The sequence below is a fragment of the Halichoeres trimaculatus genome, unplaced genomic scaffold (genome assembly GCF_033239565.1).
Source record: "Halichoeres trimaculatus isolate MK-OKI-2021-1 unplaced genomic scaffold, fHalTri1.1 fHalTri1_scaffold_4, whole genome shotgun sequence".
Lineage (NCBI taxonomy): Eukaryota > Metazoa > Chordata > Actinopteri > Labriformes > Labridae > Halichoeres > Halichoeres trimaculatus.
In genome coordinates this window covers 21,415,317-21,442,026 of record NW_027437182.1, presented here as the reverse complement: position 1 = coordinate 21,442,026, position 26,710 = coordinate 21,415,317, and the positions used below count along the sequence as shown (strand labels likewise).

At 41.2% G+C, this 26,710-nt stretch overlaps 3 protein-coding genes across 3 annotated transcripts; 1 reads left to right on the top strand and 2 right to left on the bottom strand.

Annotated features, from left to right (window-relative positions):
* Nucleotides 1–35: 35 nt before the first annotated feature.
* paics (phosphoribosylaminoimidazole carboxylase, phosphoribosylaminoimidazole succinocarboxamide synthetase) lies at nt 36–13,943 on the bottom strand. Its single transcript, XM_074668295.1, has 15 exons — nt 13,546–13,943; nt 11,881–12,354; nt 11,743–11,796; nt 10,428–11,039; nt 8,637–8,714; nt 8,234–8,403; nt 6,484–6,526; nt 6,196–6,393; nt 3,667–3,845; nt 2,931–3,110; nt 2,721–2,834; nt 2,528–2,611; nt 1,069–1,249; nt 671–829; nt 36–299 (listed from the first exon to the last, which is right to left on the bottom strand). The coding sequence occupies exons 1-15, from the start codon at nt 13,922–13,924 to the stop codon at nt 133–135; spliced, it is 3,072 nt and encodes a 1,023-aa protein (XP_074524396.1). The 5' UTR covers nt 13,925–13,943; the 3' UTR covers nt 36–132.
* Nucleotides 6,718–20,741, top strand: ppat (phosphoribosyl pyrophosphate amidotransferase). The gene is made up of 11 exons (XM_074668296.1): nt 6,718–7,287; nt 14,345–14,411; nt 16,067–16,273; nt 16,387–16,499; nt 16,589–16,734; nt 16,829–16,901; nt 16,992–17,143; nt 18,342–18,469; nt 18,564–18,785; nt 18,889–19,009; nt 20,166–20,741. The coding sequence occupies exons 1-11, from the start codon at nt 7,160–7,162 to the stop codon at nt 20,336–20,338; spliced, it is 1,530 nt and encodes a 509-aa protein (XP_074524397.1). The 5' UTR covers nt 6,718–7,159; the 3' UTR covers nt 20,339–20,741.
* A 73-nt stretch (nt 20,742–20,814) lies between these two features.
* On the bottom strand, nt 20,815–26,705 carry LOC141788594 (uncharacterized). The gene is made up of 9 exons (XM_074667485.1): nt 26,509–26,705; nt 26,340–26,397; nt 25,100–25,155; nt 24,951–24,984; nt 24,852–24,877; nt 24,662–24,764; nt 23,018–24,568; nt 21,809–21,848; nt 20,815–21,078 (listed from the first exon to the last, which is right to left on the bottom strand). The coding sequence occupies exons 1-9, from the start codon at nt 26,584–26,586 to the stop codon at nt 21,066–21,068; spliced, it is 1,959 nt and encodes a 652-aa protein (XP_074523586.1). The 5' UTR covers nt 26,587–26,705; the 3' UTR covers nt 20,815–21,065.
* Between the last annotated feature and the right edge of the window lie 5 nt (nt 26,706–26,710).

Below are 26,710 nucleotides of genomic sequence, written 5' to 3'. Positions count from 1 at the left end.
CAAGACACAAAGTGCTGAAGAGTTTAATAAAGAGGCTTTTAATGGAATGATTTAGGTTGAGAAAACATTGTTAGTGGGACTTCATGGTAAACAGAGACAGACTGAACTCGAACAGAGAACAGGGGGATCACTTCAGAGGCTGCAGGCCTGCAGCTTCTTGTCCGCAAGCTTCAGGGACACCCAGGTGTTCAGCATAGAGGCCCGAAGTTTGCACCAAACCAGGTGATCAGTCAGCCCAAAGATCTGAGCTGCGAACTGAGCCGCTGCCTCAGGAGAGAGGATGGTGGAGCAGCCGAGACCTGGAGAAGGCAGAGAGGGGACAAGGTAAGTTGCACTGGATATAATTTTTTGGGTGATCATACACTTTGTTCAAGGTGCTTCAAACTAGGGCTGCACGATTATCGCAATCGCAATGTCAGCACATGCAATAACGTATTCGCAAAAGAGGATATCGCAATCGCACATGCAATTCAGATTTTTCTCCATGATAACCAAGCAAGTCTGTAGACTCATCATGACACAACTTTTTTTATTAAATCGCAAGCACAATTGCAATCGCAATATTGTCCACCTAATCGCAAATCGCACCTTTTCCCCAAATCGTGCAGCACTACTTCAAACAGACTCCCCTCACCCCAATCAATGAAGTTATTTGAGTTATTTAAGTTACCACTGGGCATGCGGAGGGAAGACCAGACATCTTGAGCCCCCCAGTCTGGAGTAAGAGGGGGACAGTTGATAACGGGATATGCCGTGTTTCCGGACATCACAGGGCCGAGGCCATTACTCCTGCCAGCTACAGCCACGAAAACAGTGGGGATGCCGTCACCTGAAGAAAGAAAACAGATATATCCATATATTTATTTTTCACAATTACATAAAATAAAGGTACAGTATGAAAGTAAGGTGCAAACCTTTAAACACTATCTTTGGGAAAGTACCAAAACTTACCCAAACATCATTTTTTAATTATATAGATGGAGAACTTTAGTTTTAAAGCAGCTTTAAAACCAAATACTAACTCCCACAGTCTCAGTCAGGGCTTCATAAAAAAGCAAAAAAACACACCTTCATACTGAGCTTTGATGCGCAGAGTCTCATCTGGTCCTTTGTGAGCAGAGGTGACTCTGAGAACACAGGGGATCCCGTACGACGTGCAGGCCTTCCTGATCTTCTCACAGTGAGCCATGTCTGAAGTGGAGCCCATCAGGACCACCACCCTGCCCCCGGCCTGAGGCTCCAGAAGCAGCTGCAGACAAAACAAAGCCTTCATTAGCTCCATGTTGGTCTTAAAATCAAGGTTTGTTTTCTCTAGGTTTTCACACTAAACAGTTTTCTGCTCAGCTTCTAAATCTCAGCAACCCACACACCCACCAGAGCTGCACCGCTTCATTATAGGTGATCGTTTTTCACACTTCCAAAAGAACACCGACAACAAATAACAGAGAAAGTCAGAGGTTTAGATAAATTTGGAGTTCCATTTTTAGGTTCTGTTTATTTCTACATGTGTTGAAAAAAGGTGCCAAGTTTCAAAATCTCAGCACAGCTTTTTTAAAGAGCCTCAAGCTGTTACACACAGAGGTGTTAAAGCCAACCTGAACAGTTGATGACAAAGTGCAAAAGTTCAGTCTTTTTGACTGATGATTACTGTGATGCACATTCTGTCGAGAGTTAAAGTTATAAATTGGAACGGCTTCGTTTGCTCCCACATGGTTGCATCAGCTGGATTGAATGCCCTTGATCACGGAAATTTCCTTAACTAAATTGATGACTGTATTCTTCTTAAATGTATACAGCTATCAAGTGTACAGAAAAAAAACAAAAACAAATGTAAATACAGATTAAACGCAGGAAAAGATCCGCCATTTTAAAAACTTATTGAAACATAACGCCACAATCAGTCAGCTAAATATGTGGCTCAAGAATATGAATTTAAACACACAGAAAACCCAGAAATATTAAATGGCTGGGAGTAATGAAACCAAATGAAACCCTACAATTGAATTATTCTCACTTCTCAAAAAGGTGACCCCTTTTCAAAACTACACCAGTTTTTGTTCCTATGGAATCTGTCCGGACGTGTTCATGAAACCCTGTTAAATTTTAACAAAAGCTGGCCTCACATGCGCCAGTTACCAAATCTAATCTACAGAATGCAAAAGCTTCTCCAAATGTTTGTCAAGTGTCGTAAAACATGGCACTCAGTGCATCTTAAACCCTCTGGCATCTGCCTTTGAGGTAAAATACACTCATGTCGCCAATTATTAATTGAAATTTTGAGCAGTTCACTAAAAGTTATGAGCACGTTTATTAGCATATGATAATTATGAGCAGGAACAATATTAGGGGAAGATTCAATGCATTAGTATGAAAACAGCTTAAGAGGTTCATATGTATTTTATGACTACTTTTTTTCCCTTTGTTTAGTTCAGTCTGTCTCACCTCATCTGCCACCTTATCTGCAATCTAAACGAGGCCTGAGTGAGCACAGCCTGATATCTGTTGTGATAGAGCAAAGAAAACATACCATGACCCTTTCAGAGACCCACTCAAAGTTCCTCTTCACCATCTGCATTGCCTCAGGGGTGACCTCTTTAAGGTCACGGTACACCTAAAAAGAAGGGAGAAAAATTATTTAAGCATTAATATTAACTTCATGTTTGATCAAATCTTTTTCAAAATAAACAACACACACATAGTGTGTCAAGTGGGGTCCTGACCTGCTTATCTTTCTGCTGGCTTCTGTCTCCAGCCGGCCACAGCCTCCAGGAGTCGTTGTCAATCACATCGGCAAGAACAATCTCCTGAGTCTTCACATTGACGCCAAACTCGATCTACAGACAAAGAAGGTTCACAATCCTTCACTGTGCTGACACTTAAAGCTGTTACACCCCAGAGTGACCAGCAGGGGGAAGTGCTGCTCCCCATACCTTCATGTCCACCAGTGTGCAGTTCTGAGTGGCCCAGGCCTTCTCCAGGATCTCAAAGATGGCGACGGTGCTGCGGTTCATGATGTCCACCTCACACTGACCGATGGTGAGTCCAGCCAGAGAGAATTTAGACTCCAGCAGCTGCTCCTCTGACCACTGGGGGTCGTTGTTGGCATCATCCTACAGCAGAAATATAAAATAAAGATGAATTTGGTGAGGGGGGGTTTGAATAAAGTTTCTGGTGTGACTGAAAGGGGCAAAGAACTGCACATGTATTTAAAACTATACAAATCAAAATGGCTACCAGGCAGAGCAGAGAGGATATCAGAGGGGAACTTTCATGTCATTTATGTCAACATTATCATTACATAGATAAGCGCAAGAAGCTGACTACTTTCTGATGTATGAGGGGTTTTAAGTTACTTCATTTTCAGTTTTTTACCGTTTCACAGCTTGTTCTTGCCTCATTTATTGTCTGATAGAGACAAAATTAAAACCTAAGGCTTGGCTTCTATTTCTTTGGTTTTAAATGCTAAAAGTGTTCCCTCGAGAGGCCACGGGCCAGACTTTATTTCAATTTTTTAAGGGTTCATTTCTGTTTTTACTACTTATGGTGTTCTAGGCAATACATTTTTAATCATTAACTTTTGTGTGCCTGCATGTCCTCACTAATGACTGCAAGTTGCCTCAGTGAGAGGCTAAAGACACTCTGCAGAGGGTCAGATCTCAGGCTCACTTTAAAGAACATCTCCATCTTCAGAGGGGAGAAGCGGTAGCCTTCTTTCACTCCCGGATTCCTCTTAAGGAACGATCCAGTGGCGACCCTGCGGCAGACCCACTCGATAGGAATCATCTCGCAGTGAGCGGCGATGAATGCTGTGTCCGAGTGCTGCTTGACAAACGCCGTCTTAATGCCTAGGAGAGAGGGTGGATATCAGGTCAGGCATTACACAGGATGACCCTGACTAAGGGCAATTCAAACCTCCAAACTGAGTCAAAATCTTTGACCAGAGAAGGATTACCACCTTAAAGCTCAAATTACATGCTTCATTGTTCACTTCAATCAGAAAAAAATAATCGTAAAACAATCTACTTGATGATTTCCACAAACTTTCCAAAGTTTATCAGGATGCATCCCGTGTTAATAATAAGAAGAGTTAATCTTTAAGTAAAAGGGGGATGTGGTTGATCACGTTCTGGGGAATTAAAAGCACAAAGTCTGAAGTCATAGGACAGCCATTACCACAACTCTCCTTTAACACACTCACTCACACAATGAGCAGCATGTGGGCAGCAGTTACCCACTTACTGTTAAATTAAAGCCTGTTGGAGAGTAATTTAGGAAGGTTAACGCACAGCTCTGTCCACTTTGCATTAAAGACCAGTTCAAAGGGTTCATTGTGACCTAGAGAGATCACATATACATCAACAACTGTGGTATACATTTTTTAAAAAGTGGTGGATATTTAATTATCACTGAACCCTGCTATTGCCTTTTATTCTTCTTTACTTTTTATGTATAGATGTGTGTTAAGTTGTATGAATGTGTGTATTAACTAAAGAGCATGTTCCTTTTATCCTTCTCTTGGAAAGTAAACAGTATTTTGGGGTATAGATAGAATAAACCTTGTGAAGACACAATCTTGGGCTTTAAGCACCATTTGACATTTTTAAGACAAAGCAACCAATCCAAAGTCATCTAAATATAAGCCTAAAATTAAAAAGACTGTGAAATACCACTCTTTAGATTTTATTGATGTTTGGAGGATGGAATCCACAATGCATAGCCACAAATTCACCCAAACAATAACACTCTTAAGTGCTGAAATTTGCAGAGATCTGTAGGTATCTGAAGTGTAAACAGGCCAAAGGTGGCCTTTCTTACTGAGCTGTCACCTCACTGACCCTTCAAACTCAATCAATGAGGTCACACAGGTTTGAAGGCCTCTTCTCATCAGGACAGGAGAAATAGGATAACAATTTAGCTTTGGCTACAAAATTTCCAGTTAAAATGTTGTATAAGATCAAAAAGTTATGACTTAAAGCCCCTGAGGGGAACTTTAAGGTTCTTGTTGAGTTTGTCGCCCCCTGTGTTTTTTTTCTGTAATGTTTCTTAACCAAAAGTCTCTTCCTCCTGTCTTTTTACACAAAAAAAGTATCACTAATCAGGTCATTTATGTGGTCATGTCAAAAAATTAATAAAGTGAATTTCTTGGTGTAACACCTGGTCTCTGTAGTGATTTTATACATTAAAAAGAATAACACAAAAACAGTCACTTTTTATGACAAAATTAATTTCAGTCCATTTCACAAACTGCTGAAAACTCCCCACTTTAGCTTAGCTTTAAGTTAAAAAAAATGCAACGCATTTTCCAATGTTTACATTCAACCCTCAGCTCACAAGTTATTAGATTGTTTTTCTATAACTTATTTTTTTTTTTAAATCAGATTTTGTGCTCTCCTTTGGGTAAAATTAATTAACAACTAATTAACAACTACTGCCTTGAACTCTGACAACTCTGTAGCTTTATTTCACCAGGTTATTATGAAACATACTTCAAGTGTTTGAGCATCCTGGTGAAATTACTCCTGTGCAATAACTTGCCCATGCATATGTTGGTGTTGGACATAGCGTACATGTTAACTAAATTCTGTATTTCATACTTATTTTTATTTTCTTTTAACCTTTAGTTTAATTCTATTCAATCAAAGTTCAGTTTTGGAAGTCATTGTCTCTTGCTGTAAGCTACTGTAACAAAAAAGTGTATCTTATCTTATCAAAATCAAAATAAGTATATACACATCTTTATTTATTTTAACTAATATGCACCCCATTTTCTGTGTTCCCCTTGTAGTAAAGTTATTTCTCTCTCACTAATTTCGATTTTTGGTCATTGTTTCAATGTTTACTAATGATTTTACTTTGTTTTATTACGCAAGCCTTTAAACTCACGATTATTCAGCACTATCGGGATTGTCTTCACTATTCAGGGGACATTTTCTGCCTTTTATTTGCTGGAAAACACTCGTGATGCCTTCAGGGACCCATGAAAGAATCAAGAGAAAGTTGTTGGAAGCGAGTGCGTACTGTACAAACCTTCTTGTGTAGTTTGCCGTGAAGTTTACCTCTAACGGTTTCTCAACATGTGGTTTGGCGGCCCCAGGGTGATTATGACTCACCTGTTCCACACCTTACCTGTTGCAGCACATGCATCCTGTATGAATCACTGACGCTAAGTTTTTATCAAGAGTTCGGGAGACTCACCAGATTCCTGCAGCAGCTTGAACACGCAGCTCGTCGTTTTATTGGCTATGGCAGCCTTTCCCTCCATTTGGTCCTTCCTGACTGCATTCCCGGCGGTGATCTGGTCTTTGGACTGAACCAGAACCAGTCCGGGCTGGTCCACAAGCTCGAAAATCTGCTTCGTCTTCCCCTCATTCAGCTTTTGGCCGATTTTCAGCTCTATAAAATAACAAAGCATGCACTCAAACAAAAAATGCGCGAATCAGACGTGTTTTAATCTCTGATAAGTTAATTTAGAAGGTTTCGTACCTGTTGCGGAGTCCATAGTGAAGTTATTTACCGACCAGGCGCTCTGAAAGACAAAACTTGTGAAAGTTTGAGGATGAAGAGGCAGCGACAGGCGTGCAGGCAGCAGAAGAGGGAAGTGGAGCCTGTGCTACGTGCTATGAGAGCCAATCACAGCTCTTTTCTTGACGAGGTATCCAATCACAGCAGTGCATTCTGATCACGTGAGGGGGAGATGCTCTAACGCCAAATATTTGCTTGAGGAGGAACTTTTAGAAGTTTATCCTCAAAGTGACCCGTTTTCTCCTCGTGGAGACGAAAGATAAATTCAAGTATAAAGATTTATGCGGTTTAAACTGGCGCTTTGTTCGATTAGCTATAATTCTCCTCCTCAAGGACTACCACGTGCGTCTCATCAGTGAGCATGTTTGATTACACACGTTGATGTGACAGCGGTAATGGAGGCCCGTTGTTTCTCTGAAAACTGCTCCCGGTGATGTTTTTTTTTCTTTACACAACCTTGTTTTTCTTTATAGTGCTTTGACAATGTCAGTTGAGTTTATCAAGTTCTGACGAGCCACGTTGCATCGCAAAGTAAACCAGTCTGCACGTGCTCGGTCCCTACACGCACGCGCTGATAACTCGCGGTAACCACGGCACGAGTCAAAACGTGAAGAGCACCGGGACAGACAACGTCGGGATGGAGTTCGAGGAGTCCGGTATCGGGGAGGAGTGCGGGGTCTTCGGGTGCGTTGCTGCCGGAGAGTGGCCCACGCAGCTGGAGGTTGCTCAGGTGTTGACTTTGGGACTGACGGCGTTACAGCACAGGTGAGTCAAGGACAGATGTGTATTCTAACTGTCACTAGAAGTTTCACAGGACGCGTGTCTGTTCATTATAGGAGTAAAAGACGCCAAAAAGAACTTTTTTGTTTTGTTTTGTTTATCTTTAAAAAAGAAAAACAATAAAAATAAAAAACAATGTCATTCTCGGTTGTAAAATTGTATTTTTTCCCAAGACATATTGGTATTATCCCCAACTTTATCTCCCTAAGGAAAAACATCCTCGTTGAAATTATGCATTTTAGAGGAAAAACATTATCACAAGTGTTTGTTTGCATGACAAGGAATGTGTTGTGACTCAAGGTCACATTGTTTTCCAGACCCTTGTGTTTTAAAAACGCTGCAAACTGCAAGAAAAAGTATCTGCAACATTTTATCAATGAATGGTTGTATCCCTAATAACCTACAAACTACCAGTGGTTTTTATTTCTTTATCTAATTGAGTAATCTGTTTGTTTGGGGGTTGTTCATTTTGGATATACATTCACAATTCTTCCAATTACAGCTTCATAATGCAAGAAAAAAGGAAACACTGAGGTTTCTGTCCTCCTGGATGACAGTATCTGGATTATTTATCGGTTCCAGACCAAATGTAATGGGTTATTTTCGTTTTACAGTTGCCACGATATCTTATTGAATAAGTGACAGGAAAAATTAAACCTTAGTTTTACCCTTTTTTCTGTTATAAAAATATGTTAAAGTGTCCAGAACAAGGATATCCAGTCTAGTCTGCGGAAGACAAAGTGTAAAGATTACAGTGTTGTTTAGTCAGTACAGATTGATTTGCCGACTAACAGATGACAAAGGCGAGGTTTTTGATATTGATAAGTAATTGATTAATTGGATGCTAACGGTCGCTCACTGTAACATCCTGCGTATCTCATGTCAGATTAGCTTCTCCAGTTGAGAAATGTTTGGGAGTTGGAGATATTACCTTTCTGTCAGGGGACGCATCAGGGGATGGATCAGGAGAGGCCATTGACCGGACTGAATTGATCTTTATTATGGGGATGTGATCCTCCTCCTCTTTACATTGGACCCTTGTGTTATCAGCAGATCCAGAGAACGAGTGCAGTTTTTTCCCTGCTGTCTGGAGCATTGAGTCTGAAACAGAACAGAAAGAAGGGTGATTACCATCCTCATTTTACCTTTTATATCAAAATGCCAGCAATATTACAAGTCCCTTTTTGACTCGTGCTAGTAGTCACCACCGTGCCCTTATCTCTAACTTCATTATCAGAGTCATCATGGGACGACGTAACAATTTACAAAAGCCTCAGTCAATGAGGACGGCATGTGACACACAAAGTGATAACAGATGGAGGCGTATTTCAGACCTTGATCCGTGTATTTCCTTTTTCTTCTGTTTGGTGAAAAAGTCTTCTCCTCTCTCTCTGCTCTGTTGTACATGGAGCCTGAAGGCGACAGAAAAACTTTCAGAAACCAAAGCTCAACACCTCTCTAACAGAAAAACCTGCTGAAACAGAGAGATAGAATGAGACACTCTCAGACAAATAGATGACTCTATAGGGCTGAAATAAACTGTTATTAAAGAGACCAATTTCAATGTTCTCATTCTCAAAGTGACGCTTTCAGGCGACTGCGTACTTGTTGGCCTGTGATATGCCAGTGAAGCCCTGCAGAGTTTTTAGAGTTTAGCCATGTTTTCAATTATTTTGATGAAGTACCACACTTAAGTCCTCAACAGGTTCTGAAGTCCCTACATTTTTCTCCTATCAAGGCTCTCAGAGCCCCGCACACCTATGGTGTTGTAGCAAATGGTGCTTCCTGATGAGATGTGGTAGCTCTGGTTATGCGCCCATTGATCTCCCACTTTGAGCGTAAATGATGGTGTAGTAGTTCCATCAAGAGACGCTTTTCCTTTGATTTTTAACTAGGGCTGAACGGTTTTGGGAAATAATCTAAGTGTGATTTTTTTGGACCAATATTGCGATTGCGATTTTGTGGGAGGGACTTTTGTCTTTTTCATTATTCTCTAAACACATCCAATAAATCATTCTTTTGTATGACCAACATGACCGCTAACATATGAACAATTCAATCCTGTAGGCCAGGCCTACATGTTATGGTTAAATGAGATGCATGCATGCATGAATTAATACCAATAACATATCTTTATTTAAGTAGTATAATCACAGTAGAAAATTGTCACATTGATTTAACTTCAAGATTTGTAGATGTGTAATGTTCCTGCCAGAAAAAAAACAGATTATTGACTTTTGCTGGTTTGAAGGAAGAACAAGTACAAGTTACTATATTCCCTTCAGGTCTGTGTACATATTAATTTTTTGTTTGTTTTAATTGCAGCCGTTCAATTTGAAAATTGCCGTTTTGCATTACATTGCTATGCCGGTTTCATTTTGATTAATTGTTCAGCCCTATTTTTAACAAAGTATTTATATTTTAGTATGAAAACATGCTCACAATACTCTGGCAATGTAAGTAGACTTTATGGTGTTATAGCATTAAGGTATTTTGTATGAGTGTTATTTAACTTGGCACAGACACTCTCCTTCTGTATTATAACACTACGGTTTGGGTAAGAATGCCAAAACATGCCGGCCTTATTCTAACAGTTCACCTAACCCTGATTGGAACCCAAACACAAAAATGATAGCCCAAATTAACAAAGGAGCACAACCACTCAGAACACCAGCAACTGCAGTGAAATGTCTTTTTCTTCTGCAGTTTTAATTTTAAAGGCGGTTAGCAAAGCACTCTGAGAGGTGCTACAATCCACCATGTGGTGAAGTGTAAGTTACAATCGGGCGTCTGTTTCAATGATAGAATAATTATTTAAAGATTACAAAGCCTGTTTTGGCTTCATTTTGAATGAACCTGTAACTCTTTGAATATTAACCAATCAAAACACATGCTTGATCCGTCTTATGAGCGGGTTCAGATTTTCATTCTTTGTAACTCACAGGATTACAAAGAAGACAAACAGACAAAAAATAGACTAAGGGTCAGTTTATGCAAATAAAGGATGAAAATAATGTTTCTCATTTATCATCTCTTAATTAATATATCCTATTTTCCTTTGTGCTCCTCATTTCCACAGAAGCTACATTGTTATCTGAGCATAAATAAAAAGTTTTTGTGCTCACTCATGAATCCGTGGTGAAGATCTGATCGCCCCTCCTGGACTGCGTGGATCGTCAGTTCTTTGTTTGCAGAAACGTCAAGGCTCACAGAGGACACAGAATCAGAGCTGCAGGTTCTGTCCTCCATTGCTGATGCTGTAGAGGTCTCTGAGTTCATCTTGGTCATGCTGGCGTCTGTGTGGTCTTTGTCCTCATAGTCTTCAGACAGCAGTAGCCCTCTTGAGTCCCTGTTGTGTGCAGCAGCTGTCCCATTTGGAGAACCGTTCCTTGTGCGGTTCATTATTGCATCCACCTCGTTGTAGAACCTCATAATCCTCCTCGGGTCGGTTTCCTCTGTCATTCCTCTCTGCAGCGAGCGGTAGAGGTACTTGAGGTTTTTGTACTTGGTGTGACACTGCTTCCAATCGCGATCAATGCCCTGCTGCATCAACCTGTTGGAGATCTGGATGAAGATGTCTCTCTTTCTGGTCGAGCTCTCCAGCTGTCTGCACACACGCTCGTCGGACCAGACCTGAACCAGAGCTCGTACCTCCTGCTCGCTCCAGTTCCGACCCGTGTCTGGTACCGTGACCACATGAAACTGATCGGGTGGATCTGTGAGTGTGGGGTGAGACTCTGAAGAAGCAAAAATATATAAAGAAAGATGAGACGACACAAATGGAACAACAGAGCTGCACAATGAACAAACAGAGTTTTTGCAGCATGAGCATTTGCCTTAAATGCATCTCAAGTCTGAATTTAACGCAACACATCAACTATTTCCATGCAGTCAGAAGAGGTTAAGCAAAAAACCCTTTGGTGTCAGCTCTTGTCTGTCGTTGCGCTCTTAGTTGGAAATACTTAAAGGTTTTCAACACCACTGTGCTCATCTGTGTCACTTCTCCGTAGCTGACGAAAATAAAGCGAGAAGGGCAGAAACTCCATCTTTGTCAACAGTAATGGTGAAGAATAAACCAACTGGCATTTTCAGGGGTACAGTTTTCTGGTCTGGAGCTGCTGCTAAAGCCAGGACACGACTGAAGGAGCAGATGAGAAAGTTCTAAAATTTAGGTCCAAAAAATGCACCAAGTGGCGACAGGCCCTTATGCAATCTTGATACACATTAAGTTGCAAGCTGTAATAAGGGTGTTAATATTTTCTGAAGTAAAATCTTTATTTGTATAAACTCCAAGGCTTTTAAACTGAAGAAGTGGTCTCATGATTCCAAATATTACTCCTAAGGGTGATCATCTGGAAAGATTTTTCATGCTGTAGCCTATTAACGATGTTTCATTCTTACTGACTGAGATGCATTGAGCCATGCATAGTTGTTGCATACCTGATCTTTTCCACTTTGTTTCCACGTCTCCGTTCATCTCACAGTCATTACTGTCTGCAGATAAAAGCAGATTAAAGATTGATTCCTCTGTAGGACTTGAATAGAAACAGCTCCAAGTTCTGCGTACTGAATACTTACCATCATCAATTTCAATGACAACCTCGCTCTCTGATCCCAGAGTTTGCAGCCTCTGTGTTACTACTTCTCCATCAAACAGCCTCCTCTGCATCTCCACTGTCCCGTCCTCCAGCCCACGGTCCAGCAGGATGGCGTCCACCTCATCAAAGAACTTCATGTACTTCCCAGGTCCTCCTGGGCCGCTGCCTGCTGCAGCGTGAGTGCTTTTAGCCGTCTTGTAGTCGTACTTCAGGTTCTTGTATTTAGTCCGACATTGTTTCCAGTTTCTCACCACCCCAAAGTTCTTCTGCATCTGATAGGCCATCTCCTGGAAGATGCATTTGTTGCGTAGCGTGCTCTTCAGGCGCTCTCTGATCCGACGGTCGGCCCAGATGCACAGCAGAGCTCGAACCTCGTCATCTGTCCAGTGGCGACCCCCCTCCTCTGGCACACTCGAGGTGTAAGGAAGAGGTCTGTGGATTTGAGTCCTGAGACCTGCACACATGGACACAGAATCTGACATTACATCGAACATTGAGGTGTAATCTGGATTTTGCATTTACAGAAATGTTTCATTAGGGGAAATTAACATTATTAACAGAGGACAACAATAAAATCCCCCTTCATCAGTCAAACTGCTTCTTTCTGGATAAGAAAAAAAAAATCACTGTTGAGCACAGATCAGCGTCCTTTTAAAGCCTCTACCCAAAAAGAGACCCTACTCTCAGATGAAAACTGTTGTTTTCAAAATAAAAGTCCATTGTGTTACAGGCATTTGACGAACAATACCTTTATGTCCAACAGTCTTGGGAATAAAGCTCCAAACTGCCTCCAAAAACTACCTCCTCCAGAGGGGAGCAGTTTTTACCAAATACAACACTTCCTGTCCAACATTTCACTACTCCTTGCATACTTTTTTCAGTCAAGCACTATCTCCAAAAAATGAACAAAAACATCTTTCCAGGTGAAACTGCTGGGCTCCTACAGCCCACAAGGGGATGCCATTGGGCCTGTCCTTGCCCATATTTGAGAACAGTAAATAGTTTTTAAATATAACTTTTTAAATATAACTTGCTTGTGCCTGGTGCAAAAGCAAAATTTAAGGGGGACTAAATTTGTGTTTTTCTGTTAATTTAAATAGTGAAAACTCCTGAGCGATTTCAAAAGGGTCCGTGCTGGTCAGGCTCTGATAAAATATGAACACTTTACAAATTTCTGCTCTTCTTCAAAGGGGACGGTTAGAGAAAAGTTCTGACTTTGGGCTCAAAGCAAATAAAAAGTTTATTCTAAGCTGGTACGTTGCCAAAGATCCAAAGATTGGTCATTATCGACCTCTTGGCCAGGTCACCCTTGCAAAAAAGATCTCAATGGGTTTCTCTACCTGGTTAAATAAAGGTTAATAAAAAATAAATATAAATTGATTGCCTGCAGTTTTGCTTCGACTACTTTCACCCAAAAGAAGGCAGAGCTTCAAATTGAGGTCAGAGCACCTCAGTGAGTCGATTCGTCATTTATCCAGATTTTTCCCTGAGTCTTTGATTACTATGAAGCTCTTAAAGCAAACTCAAATTTAAATATGAAGTCAGATTTTGATATAAAAAAGTAAAAATTGCTTTTTGCCCTAACGTTTAACCTGATTGACTGTTGCTGATCAGCACCAAAGTCTTGGTATCACCTTTTATTTACCTTCCTGCATTGGGACAGGCACTGGGGAGGGGTAGATCCCTTTTTGAGTCCCCTCCTCCATCTCTTCCTCCCAGCTCTCTTCCTCTTCTTCTTCTTCGGTGTATTTTGCTGCTGCTGCGTCACACTTCCTGCTCTGGAGCCCCAGGCTCCTGCACTGGGCCTGACACTCCCACCAGCTCCGCACAATGCTGAGCCTCCTCAGACGCTCTGAGATCAGCTCAAACGTGCTCCTGCTCTCGGCTACGTGCTGAGCACCCACCTCGTCCCACACTGACATGAGAGCCAGCACCTCTGCCTCCCCCCACTGCCTCTCCACCGAGCCTTTGTCCTCCACAACCACCTCCCTGTCTGCTCTTTGTCTCTCTGCTGCTCTCTCCATGTCTGAGCTGACCTGGAAACGCTTTCTTTTCCCCAATCCGCCTGTCTCTGCTGCACGGTTCCCAAGGCAACCAGGCGGCTAAGCCTGAAAGCAACGCCTCCGTACAGAAAAGCAGCCTCATCACTGGCTTAAGCTGTGTGCCGAGGGGGCGGGGCCAGCTGTAATCTGAGAAGCAGCTTGGTGAAAAGGCTGAAGCTGCAGCAAGGCGACTCCCTGTTCATGGCAGCTCCACTGCAGACTTCTCTTTGTGTTTTTATCCCTGCATCAGAATAAAACCAGTTTACCCTGTCTCCAGGCTCACACAGAGCCTTCACAGCTGATCCAGTTTATTCATGTGTAGACCTGCAGAAAACAAACACAATATCTCTCCTTATTTAACCCCACCGATGTGTCCTTCTGTGTGTGTTTGTGTCTGCTCAGGGGTCAGGAGAGCGCTGGGATGGTCCTGAGTAATGGAGCCAGCCCCCCTACGTACACAACCCACAAGGTAACACTCATCACAGTGTTTGGTCAAGCTGCCTCCCTTAAAGCTGCATCACCAATAATGAAGTTGCAGCATTGCATAACAACAACACAGGCGGCACGATGCAGGATCTCTACAGTGTGCGCAGGATTTGAGTAAATAGTGGAGGTTTCTTTTATTTGTACATGTGAGCAGATTTGTTTGAAAGCAGCCTCTTTTTTTCACAAGACTGACTTTGCAAACATGACGAAGTGATGACAGAGCTTGAGAAACGAAGAGTAATCCTGTCAAAAAAAAAAAAAAAACAGAAAAAAAAAGATTTCCAGATTTCAAATTTGTCCACATTTTATACCTGTATGGTTCCAATGTAGCCTCTGCTCCCGATTCTCCAAAGCTGAGCCCAAGGTTTGGGCTGGTGTAAATATTTTCTGACATGATATAAAGATGTGTCTTTTCTGAACATAAGCAGGGTGTTTATGAAGGTGTTGGAAGCAGAGAAGCCATGCAGACAAAATGTTAACTGTATCAGAACAGATTGGATTAAGCTCACTTCAGCTGCACCAGCAGCATATCACAGCCAGCAGATCAGCTCTGCCTGAATCCTGCACCATCACGGGTCATTAGCAGCCACTTTTCTTGGCATGAAAACCTCTTTAAGATGCGTAAAAGATAGGAGTGCACCAATCACAATTTTCTAGCCAATCACCGATCACCAATCTTTAAAAAGCCTAAACTGCCGAGACTGATTTGAGATACAAATATTTTTCTTATTTCTTACAACTGACAGAATATACCTTCAATGTTCCAATCTTATTGTATTGAAAACCATTAAACAATACTTGTGAAAAAAATAAAATCTTTATGTTTTAACTTAAACAACCAAAAAAGTTTCCCGAGTTTTAGGTCTCAGCGCAAAAAGGAGGTATACAAGATCAGTTTCACATGCAAGGCAAATTAAGGAAATCGGCACGATCAATCGGCCAACTGAGCGATTGGTGCATGTCTAGTATAAGATAAACAGACTATTTTCTGTGACAAGAAATCAAACCACAGCTGTTTCCATCCTACAGTAAATAATCTAAGCTGCACAAACACTAAATAATTTGCTGATTTTATAAACTTTTTGTCCCCAAAACTCCAGGAAACAAGATATTACAATCTGAATTTAACCAATACTAGGGATAAAGTCATAAATGATAAGATTTGAAATTTTGAGGAAAAAAATAATGTGGCTTTGGAAACGTTAGCTAAGAAGAAGACTTTAGAAAGTTGACCTGCAGGTAATTAGGGCTGCACGATTATCGCAATCGCAATATCAGCACATGCAATTCAGATTTTTCTCCCTGATAACCAAGCAAGTCTGTAGACTCATCATGACAAAACTTTTTATATTAAATCGCAAGCACAATCGCAATCGCAATATTGTCCACCTAATCGCAAATCGCACCTTTTCCCCAAATCGTGCAGCACTACAGGAAATGCAACATCAAAGTAAAGCCCGGCATGTAAAAACGTGATTTTGTATCATTATCTTTTTGTTATTTTGTCAACTCCTGAGAACTTGAGTCCAGAAAAAAAAACAGTTTCTAAGTGTTTCTTGTGTATGGCCTCTGCTGTTCTGTTTTTTATTTTGTGACTGAAAACATAACGCCGCTTATTCTTACTCTTCTTACTTTTAGGGGATGGGGTTAGTGAGCACAGCGTTCCCTCCAGAGGCTCTCCTGAAGCTGCGTTACGGTAACCTCGGTATTTGTCACACTCGCTATTCCACCACGGGGATCTCAGAGCTGCAGAACTGTCAGCCGTTTGTGGTGGACACTCTGCACGGACAGATCGCTGTAGCTCACAACGGAGAGCTGGTCAACGCCCACGCTCTGAGGAAGAAGGTGTGGAGGAAGCTGGAGCATGGACTCCACTGCTGTCCAGTCACCTGATAATAATAAAGGTACCTCTCGGGTAATTAAACCTTTGTGTGACTTCTCATCAATGCTCTCTTCAGGTGATGCGTCATGGAGTCGGCCTCTCTACCGGCTCAGACAGCGAGCTCATCACTCAGCTGCTGGCTTTCACTCCACCCATGGAAGAGCTTGACGCACCTGACTGGGTCGCCAGGTTGGTGTTACCTCTAAAGGTTTTATAATCCTTAAGATATCTGTCCATGATTTTTAAATCCTACTTTTTGTGCTGTTTTTTTGCTGTAGAATAAAGAATTTGATGACTGAGACCCCCACGTCGTACTCACTGCTGGTGATGTATAAAGACGTTATATACGCTGTGAGGGACCCGTATGGAAACCGTCCCCTCTGTATCGGACAGCTGGTTCCCATCTCCAAACTGCACAGCTCAGGTCTGTTTGTCCAGATGAATAAAAATCTCTGCAGGTTCATCAGAGCTGCGAATCACTCATGGATGGATGATGAATTCTTGTTCCTGGTTTTCAGATTCTGGGGAGGAGGACACAGAGGGCTGGGTGGTGTCATCAGAGTCCTGCAGCTTCCAGTCCATCGGTGCCAAGTCAGTTCAAACCACCATCAAAAACATCTGCTCTGTGTTGGTTAAAGAATTGTTTTTATAAATTATTTTGTTTCTCCTCTTTGTTCTCAGGTATTATAGGGAGGTATTACCTGGAGAGATAGTCCAGATATCCAAACATGGAGTCAAGACTCTGAGTGTCGTCCCTCGTCCTGAGGGAGACCTTCCTGCATTCTGCATCTTTGAATACGTTTACTTCGCCAGACCAGACTCCATTTTTGAAGGTTTGTTTATTATGTTTTATCCTTTATGCCACTCTGCTCTTAGTTACTTTAAAGAGGGGCTGTTTTTAACGTATTGTGAAGTCTTAGAGACTGATTGGTACAGAGAGGATTTCTTTAGGTTGGGTTAGGTTGTTTCAGCCTTCTACTACAAAGCAGCATTGCTGGCTATATTCACCATATATTGGCGGATGTATCATGCTTGATACATGAGTTTCAAAGACCTCTGTGTCACCAAAATGATAACTAGTTTCCTTAAAAACCTGTTAAATCTTTTTTTTTTTTAAGTATTCTACCTCCTTTAGGATTATCAAACCACTACAGGCAGCTGAAGTTGTATTTTGGCCCTTTTCAAAATTGCTGCTCTCATGACATTATCCACACACATTTTTCAGGAGAATCATTGTTAATTTTCAAGAAGTTGCAGTAAATATAAAATCTAAATTGTTAGTTTTTTTTAAGTAAGTATTTGTTTGCATTGAAATGATGCATATTTGCTTCAAAAAGTTATGAAAATCACCCAATATCAAATGTGACACAAAAATTATATCATGAACAAAATTATATAGCAGTTATTTCATTTTATTTTTATTTTGTTGAAAGAGTTTATAAGCATCTCCGTTCTAAAACAATTGGCTACTGTTTGATGGGTCAGGCTTTTAAGGGTTGATTCAATAACAATTCAGCACGCAACAGCTCCGTGTCTCCTCATGGTGGTGCTGATAGGCTTGATCCTTCACTTAGAAGCAGAAGACATGATGATGAAAAAGGCTTCTCTGCATTTTATATTCTTGTAATACACTATGAAGAATATTTTTTTGATTATTGTTGAAATTTTAAACAATTAAGTTGCAAAATGAGTCTTGATGTAGTCAGCACTACATTTTAGCTCAGCATGGAGCTAATATGTTAAAATCTGAATAACCAGTTATTTATTAAATCTTTAATAGGTGAAGACTTTGACTTTTATTATAAATTTGTGAATTTATTCGCATGATTTACAAATGTATCCTCCAAACCTTTTTTTTCTTCTTTAAATTTGTCATAGTACTTATTTTTTTAATTTCCTACTTTGATCTGATAAATTAGCACAGAAAGGTGATTGCTCCATGAATGTCAGAAACATCCCTCAGCTGTCAGACTTCTTTCTGCAATATCCTAAACCCTTCATGCTTCTGCTCCTGCTCTATATATCCTTCAGGACAGATGGTGTATACTGTCCGGCAACGCTGTGGTCGGCAGTTGGCCATAGAGGCTCCCACAGACGCAGACGTGGTCAGCACGGTGCCTGAGTCAGCGACTCCTGCTGCTCTGGGCTACGCTCAGCAGGTGTGGTTTCTGAAAACACTCTATGAAGATGCAGCCTCCTCCTGATGGACCTCCATCCTCTCACACTGTCCTCCTCCTGCTTTACCTCCCACAGTCTGGTCTGCCGTATATTGAGGTTCTCTGTAAGAACCGTTACGTAGGGAGAACGTTTATTCAGCCCAACACCCGTCTGAGGCAGCTCGGTGTGGCCAAGAAGTTTGGGGCTCTGACAGATAACTTTGCCGGAAAACGGGTGGTGCTGATAGACGACTCCATCGTCAGAGGGAACACCATCGCCCCCATCATCAAACTACTGAAAGAGGCCGGTGCAACAGAGGTTTGTCAAATCAGTAAATGATCCACTTCTATTATCTTTTATATTATTGAACACATGCTTTTGGTTCTCATCCTTTCTTACTCGTATGTTTTCTTTCTGATAGGTTCACATCAGGGTCGCCTCCCCGCCCATCAGGTTCCCGTGCTACATGGGCATCAACATTCCAACCAAGGAGGAGCTCATCGCCAACAAGCCTGAGTTTCAGGATATCGCTGGACACATCGGTGAGTTCATCTCGCTGACAGAATCTGTGTTGACAAAACAGTGCTTTAAAGATTGGACTGAAGTTGTTAGACTGGGTTACAGAAATGTATTTATGGATAAATTTCCGGATCTAAATGACGATTAAAAAAGATGTGGATTCTTTCAACCAGCAGGTGTAAAAAGAAAAGAAAAAACATCAAGGGCAAGGAAAGAGTCAAATTATGTCATTTATAAAAGTTGTGTATGACTGAAAAATGGGGGTACAGCTATTTGCACGCACAGAGTAGCATACACAAACATGCACAACAAAGCACATTAAGACATATTAAGGATCATTTAAGCAAAGAAACTAAAGACTATAAATTTACCTCAGGGAATTTGCACAATTAATATTCGTTTTTGTGTTTGTAGATAAAAAATGACCTACAACTCTGTCCAGCAGAGGGCGCTGATGAAAAAGAATACAAGTTCCCTTATAGACTACCCTGCTAACACAGCAACCTCAACCACATGTAACCCTTAACTACAAATTAATACGTTCAATAAATGTATGTGTAAGAAAACATCCTTAAGATTTCAGTTGAATTCAAGACTTTAAAGAAAACCTAAAAGAAGAAGTACGGAAAAATCCCTCTGTCTTGTTCTCTCATGTACTCAATTAACATTTTGGTGGAGTGGTTTGCACATGCTGGTTACTGACAAGTTTGGTTCCTTGGTCTTGTGACACATTGCAGGTTGAGGAACACTCACATGATTGGTATCGAGGTCAGAGAGGGTGGAGAAGTTAAAAGCCAAGACTGTGGTGGGGGAGAGGGTTAAAATGAGGGAGATGTATAACACTCACAAGATGAAAATGATCAGCTTACAGGTCAGATATCTTCAACAAAAACTCCAGTTTAACCTGCAGTACGACAGTGAGGAGTCTACTGCTGCCCAATTCATTAAAAAAAAATAATCTCACAGATCACGGCAGGGGTAGAGCAAAAACTACTGTAGAATCTATCTGACTATAAAGTCTCTCATTAGGGATCTTTACTGCGATGATTCTGTGATAGTCACACCCTGACTAAAACAAGGACTTAGAAAGTGGATGAGAGGTTGAGAGCAGCAGAATCCCCCTAAAGGTCCATCAGCTTGTTTGTTGTATGACTCATTACCTGTCAAATCATCTTCTAGGTGCAGACAGCGTTCAGTACCTGACTGTGGAGGGTCTGGTGTCTGCAGTACAGCAGGGAATCAGCTCCCTGCAGGAGAAGGACAAGATGATCAGCTCCAGTAAGGCCGGCAGGAGGGTCGGGCACTGCACCGCCTGCCTGACCGGGAAATACCCGGTGGAGCTGGAGTGGTAACCAGAGACCGAGCCGAGTTACTGAGAGCAGGCGCCTGTAGTTACTGCAGCAGCTCTGTGGACTCCCAGCCACAGCTGAAACATGTGAATAGTTTCTGTAGACTGAAGAAGAGGTCAGGTGTTTCAGAATCCTGCTGTTCCCTTCATCCTGATCACTGCTGAAAGCTCCTACCACACAATGCTGAGTTTGTAGGTTTTTGTTGTACAAGAATTTACCAGAAACAGTCCTTTAAAGTACTTTGTGTGTGTGTGTGCGTTAGTTTACCCTGTCAGAAAAACGCACAAGGCTAGAGACCAAAAAGTTAAACTGTCTTTGTTTTCCTTATCACTTCTTCTTTTCTACCTTTACATCAAGTATTAACCATGTTGTTTTGTTTTTGATCTGACTGTTGCTTATGTTGTTTTGTGGATTTTGAAAAGATGAATAATAAACAAAAGTAATGCAATAGAAAGAAGTGCTTCATGTCTTTGCTCAGAAACTGCACTTTCATTTATTTTCATGACAAAGATTAAAAAATTGCAACAAGATGTTAGATGTTAGAGAACAAACAGAAGTATAAAACATGAAACCAAACAGATCATTACATAACTTTAAACATATTTAAAATCAAAGCAGGAAAATGAAGAATGAGGAGCATCCTGTGCTCACTCTCCACCAGCTGAGCCAGAAAAAACGCAGATATAACCCATCTCTTGTTGAAGCTGATTATTAAGATCTTCTTTATCATTCACCACCATTTTCTGCATGTCAAAAAAGAAAGAAAGAAATGAGTATGAAACCATGGAAGAAGCTCATGGTATCAGGGATGTGATTAGAGATATACATGAGCAGGGTGCTGCACAGGTCAACATTTTCACAGACAAAAATCATATTCAGGCTGTTTAAGTGAAAAAATATCAGCATCTTGAGCAACTTTTGTGTGAATTCTCCGGAACCACTAAATGTCTCATCTGCGTTTTTTTATCCACACTCTGCTCTTGTATCTAACACCATTTCACTTCAAGAAGTAGTTACTGGGCCAACTATGAAGGCCAGAAAATCAGGGACTTTAGTAAGAACTAAACTGATTTATTTCCTGCCCTGGATTTTATTCTTTTTTTCCAACTACTCTGTCTTTGTTTTTTAAACATCTGAGGGATGGTGAATATAAGAGAGTACAAGAGGAAGGTGTCTTCCCCATGGGATAACGCTAATTTTATTGGACTTTCAAAGCTTCAGATTTAATTAAAAAGACAAAAAGGCTGCCAGTTATAACAGTTTGTAATATTGTTTACATTTCTTCAATCTACCAAATATATATCCTTATTAATTTTTTAATTGCCAGAAAATAAAAACTGGCTAAGCTAAGCTAACAGAAATATGTACAAGTATTTTGGATCATGATTCATTCAATAAAAAATAAAGTTCATATTAATTTTAAGGTTTGCACTCCAGAAGAGTTTCAGAAAATCCAGACTTCTTATGACTGACCTGGGGGAGCCACTGGGGGCACTTCTTTTACAAGGACTTCCTGTTGGGTTGAAGCAGAGACAAGTAGAAATAAGTTAAAATAACTTCAACACTCTTCCAGCTCCTGTGAGAGAAGTCACTGGCTATAAAACTGACTGAGAAACAGACCACCACAACCAAATGATCTACAAAAGCTAAAGAAAGCAAAGACCAGTGGTTCCCAAAGTTGGGGTCTGGACCCCCTGGGGTGTCTTGCAACACCTTTTTACATCAAAACTATTTACAATAACATTTAATCCATTACTTTACAAACAAAAATAGAGGTTTAAATTTACAAAAAACCATGCAAAACCAAAATGTTTGATCTGTTTTCCGCATTTCTTTTTTGCCACAAGACCCCCGAGGTGACTAAAGTAGGTATAGGGTATAAAGTATTCTCACAGTAAAGGGTCGCCTGCACTATTTTAGGGGTTAGGAGATAAAAGTTTGGGACCCCCTTTCCAGACAATCACTTTTAATTAGTGCTGTCAGGCGATTGAAAAAAAATAATCTAATTAATTACAAGATTTGCAATTAATTAATCTAATTAATCACATTTTAATCACGTATCTGCTTAAGGTCCCAAAATAAAAAATTTGAATTCCAGGACATTAAAAATACATTAAAAAAACATTTAAAAATAAGGTGGGATTATATACAACACGGTAAAGAGTGTAGAATTATCTGTTTTTTTACAGAATTGAGCTAGAGCAGACGGTTAATTTTCTGCAGATTTTTAAAAAAGACGCGTGAATAACCGAGATTTGGACGGCAGTGTCGCAAATCCCCGGTTTAAAGCATGTTGCTTACGTCAAGTGTGATACATTCAGGGACCGTTGGAAATTTCAAAATCTGATGAGAACACCACTTTTTCCAAGTAGGACAAACGGTTTGTAAATGCCAGACATTTGAAAATAAATGCGTCTTTGAACGCCCCGCGGGTTTGGGATCCAGATTAATGTGCGTTAATTTTTATAACGCGTTAATTTGCGGTGTAATTAATTAATCTAATCAACGCGTTATAATGACAGCCCTACTTTTAATGTCTGCGAACGTCAGATCTTTTAAAGGCATATCGAGTGAAAGATCTGATTTTGAAAGATACAAAAGTAGATCTTTGGTCAGAGAAGCTGCTCCAACATGTGTATGGTTCATGATACAGATTCTTAAGTGTTCATAAAGGAGGCTCACCGAGTCCCGAGAACTCTGCAGCAGATCTGTGGTGGCTCCAGCCCGCCCAGGTATCCTGATGATGCTCTGATGGTCTCTGCTGACAGGGGAACCTCTGAAACTCACCAAGTTTGCTCGGGCTGTAGGAGCGTTGCCCATAATGCTGCTCAGATCCACGTGGAGACAGAGAGCGCCAAAGCATCTCTGTCCTGTAGCGTCTGGACCCAGGGGAGGATGAGAGGTACTCGTCCCTGAAGCGTTTGGACTGAGGATGACTCTCCAAGCTAGGCTCTCTGTGGCGTTTCCTCAGGAGGGAGCGATGCGGCGACAAGGCGAGGGCGGCCAGAGATGAGGAGGAGTAGCCTCTGTTTGCCTCAGAGCTCCGAGCACAGAACCGACAGGGAGGCCCTTTGAAGAAAGAGGACTTGTGCTGACAGACAAACTTGTGATACAGTTTGATAAAGTCTTCATCCAGCTTCTTCGGTGAGTGGGTGACGCGGCTGGATGCCATGGCAGAGTCAAAGGAAAGGTGACGGCGCAGTCTGTGGCGAGACTTTGCTGCTAAGATGGAGTGAGGTGGCGGATGCTGTAGGTGGAAGGACTCATTTGAGTCTTGAGAGGAGAAAAGTGTCATGGGTAGAGGTGTTCTCCGCTGAGGGGAGGACAGAAACGTGGACTCTGACTGGGGCCTCACCGGCTCTCTGCAGAAGCTTTCCACAGGATTTACTCTTGGGCTCCTGGAGGAGGCGAGAGGTGATCTACTCAGGCTCCTCATCAGTCGGTTCTTTGTTGGACTCTGCCTGACCGGGGAGCTGTAGATGTCTGGCCTCTCTTTAGCGGTTTGTAGTGTGTACCCATCAGTCTGCAGAGCATGTGCAGCATTAAAAAGCCTCTTGGACCTGAGAGAGAGGTCTGAGGGGGCTTTTGGGGAGAAGTTTGAAGGTCTTGAAGGACTGACAGAGTACACACAGGGCTGGTCTTGCAGGGATTCATTCAAAGACACAGTGAAGGTCTGATTTACTGAGGTCTCTTTGGGTTTGAAGATCTCAGGGGGACCAGAGAGATCCATGACAAGAACAGGCTTGTGTTGCTTCCTCCTCAGTGAACCTCTCCCTCTCCCAGGTGACTGCTGCTGCCAGTCCTGCTGATTAGTTATCACCTGTAGGTGAGAACGTGGAGAGCTTTCAGTCCCTGTGAGCCTCCTCTTCATAGGGCTCCCAGAGTTCTCCCTGCAGCTCCTCCTCTCTGGGGTGATCCTGCTCTGATTGGACATGAAGGTGTTGCTGAGATTTAAGCTTCTGTTTGACTGCTGTCTCCACCTGCGGTACCTCCTCAGCACAGAGTCAGCGGCCTCAGAGACGTGCTGCCGATGCACAGCGCGCTCTATCCGACTGATCATGCTGGGGTACAGCTCCACCAAGCTGCCATGACTCCTCAGAGTCCTCTCCAGCTCCTCGTCCTGGTCCTCAGGCTGCTGCTCCACCTCAGAGACACTCCTCTGACTCTCATCCAGAGAGCCCACAGTGAGCTGGGTTGTGTCACTTCTGCACATTCCTGCTGCAAAGAGTTCACCTGAAAATTGACAGCAAAGTCATTTTTCTCTTCTATGACAGCATCTCTTGCTTTCCTGAGTGTGAAAAAAAATGTTTTTTCATTTTTATTTACCTTCATCCTGCACAGAAATGCATGTGCTGGAAACACTGGAAAGACTAGAGACACCTGAAACACAAGTTTCATCAGCCCCACAATTCTGCTGCAGGAAGTCCAGCTGTTAAAATAGAGAATATAACAGAAATAATTTAAGGCATCCTCCACATTCAGACCAGGACTGTTGAGGAAAAATCAGCTTACTTACCTGGGAGTATCCTGTGGTGTCCTGAGCTGTGGTGGAAAAAACATCAAAGTAATCAGATGAATAAAAAATTCAGACATCAATATAAATTGTCTTACGTACCTCTCATTGAATCATCGCTCAGCTCTGTCAGTCTCTGAGAAGAGAGAAAGTGTTTGACTTTATTTAGAGTTTTACAGATGTTAAAAATTTCAGTGCTAACTTGAAGTTTATGTCATATGTCTGCTTATTGTATTTATAGTGACTCTAACCTGTGAATCCAACTTGTCCAGTTCGGCTTTTGACTGCTTCATATAGCGTGAAAGAGCTTCAGGTAAAAAGAAAAAGAGAAAGAAAAGACACACAATGAGATCACATCACTCCTGTTTGTTCTAGCTTTTTTTTCTATTGCATGAATAAATAATAATAAAGAAATGGTTTCACAGTGGCCTCAGTCTGGCTTCCTTTAGGGGTATGTAGCTGAAAAAGAAGCCTCCTTTCAACCTTCAAAAGCAACTAAATCATCAGCAACACCATCAACTTTTTCGATATTGTAATTATTAAATCCATGAAACTCCTTTGAGGGGATCTGTTCCAGACGAGACAAATGGTCTCTATGTTTTCAACAGCAAATGATCTCTATGTGTGACACAAATAGACATTTCAAAAAAAGAGGATTACATGTTTGCCTGAAATACTGCGTGCTGCATAACTGACAAGATCAGGCAAATAAGGTGTACTTCTTAACCCAAAGAGATGCCGGAATCATCAATAACTGGAAATTCATCTCAAGAGTTTTAAGTTTGCTGAAATAACAACATCATGACCCAGATCAGTAAAAAGTGAAAGTAAAGCTGTGCCAGGTCTGAGAATCTAAACTCTATTTGTCTTTAGTGATAAGGCATCAGGCAGATTTTGTTCACCATACTGTCTGTTTTTCCAGAGACTGTGAAGGCTGCTCATACCTGATTGGTCATTTTTTTTCTAGACTAAACAGAAACCAGAGGATCCCACATTCTAAATCTAGACAACTTCATTTACAATGAATGTGAATATAAATTTACCGAAAACACCAGGCTTAATAAAAAAAAAAAAGTCAAAAAGTGTAAAAGTGTAGTGTACTTATTTTCTGAACATATTATGGTAACTGCTCAGGCAATGTTTTCTTTTTACTGTTTTAAGAAGTAAAGTTGGATGTTTAGATCGCCAAAGCATTGAGTGACATTTAATAAAAATCCAAAGATCATCTATTTGCACATTTAAAAAATAAATACAGGCAACAAAGAACGTAAGTGAAACTGATACCCCGTTTAAAGGTTTATTTTACGCAATGCTGAGCTCCAAACCATTTTTATGCTTCAGATTTATTGGACAGATAGAAAACATCTCCTTAGTGACTCATATGCCTCCTGATCTTCATGGTTTTGTTATCAATAAAGTTTATTCAAAGTTAGTAACGTCTGGTGATAGTCTTGGAGCGTTTAGTTCCTTTTAAAACAGCTTTTGACTTACTTGAAGTTTTTACATTTCCGAGGTCCACCTCTATCCCTTCGTTTTGAATCTTTGAGTACTGTTGGAGAAAAATGTATTAGTCAATATGTAGTGTCAAAGCTAACTTTAAGTTAACGGTGGTAGCAGCATTGTTTCATGCTAACGGAAACACTTAATGGTTTGAAACCACCTTTTCTATGATTCGATCCAGTGATCTTTTGTAGGAAAGAGCATTTCCTGACAGTTGTTTCCCAAAAAGATAGTCCATTTTCCAGTTTAAAGGATTTTTGCCTAATGATAGGAGAAACTAAACCCAACAGGCTACTCGAGCCCGCTAGCAGAAAAGGCGCTTTTACGTTCAAACTTTCCATCGACACATTAGAGGAAGCTGA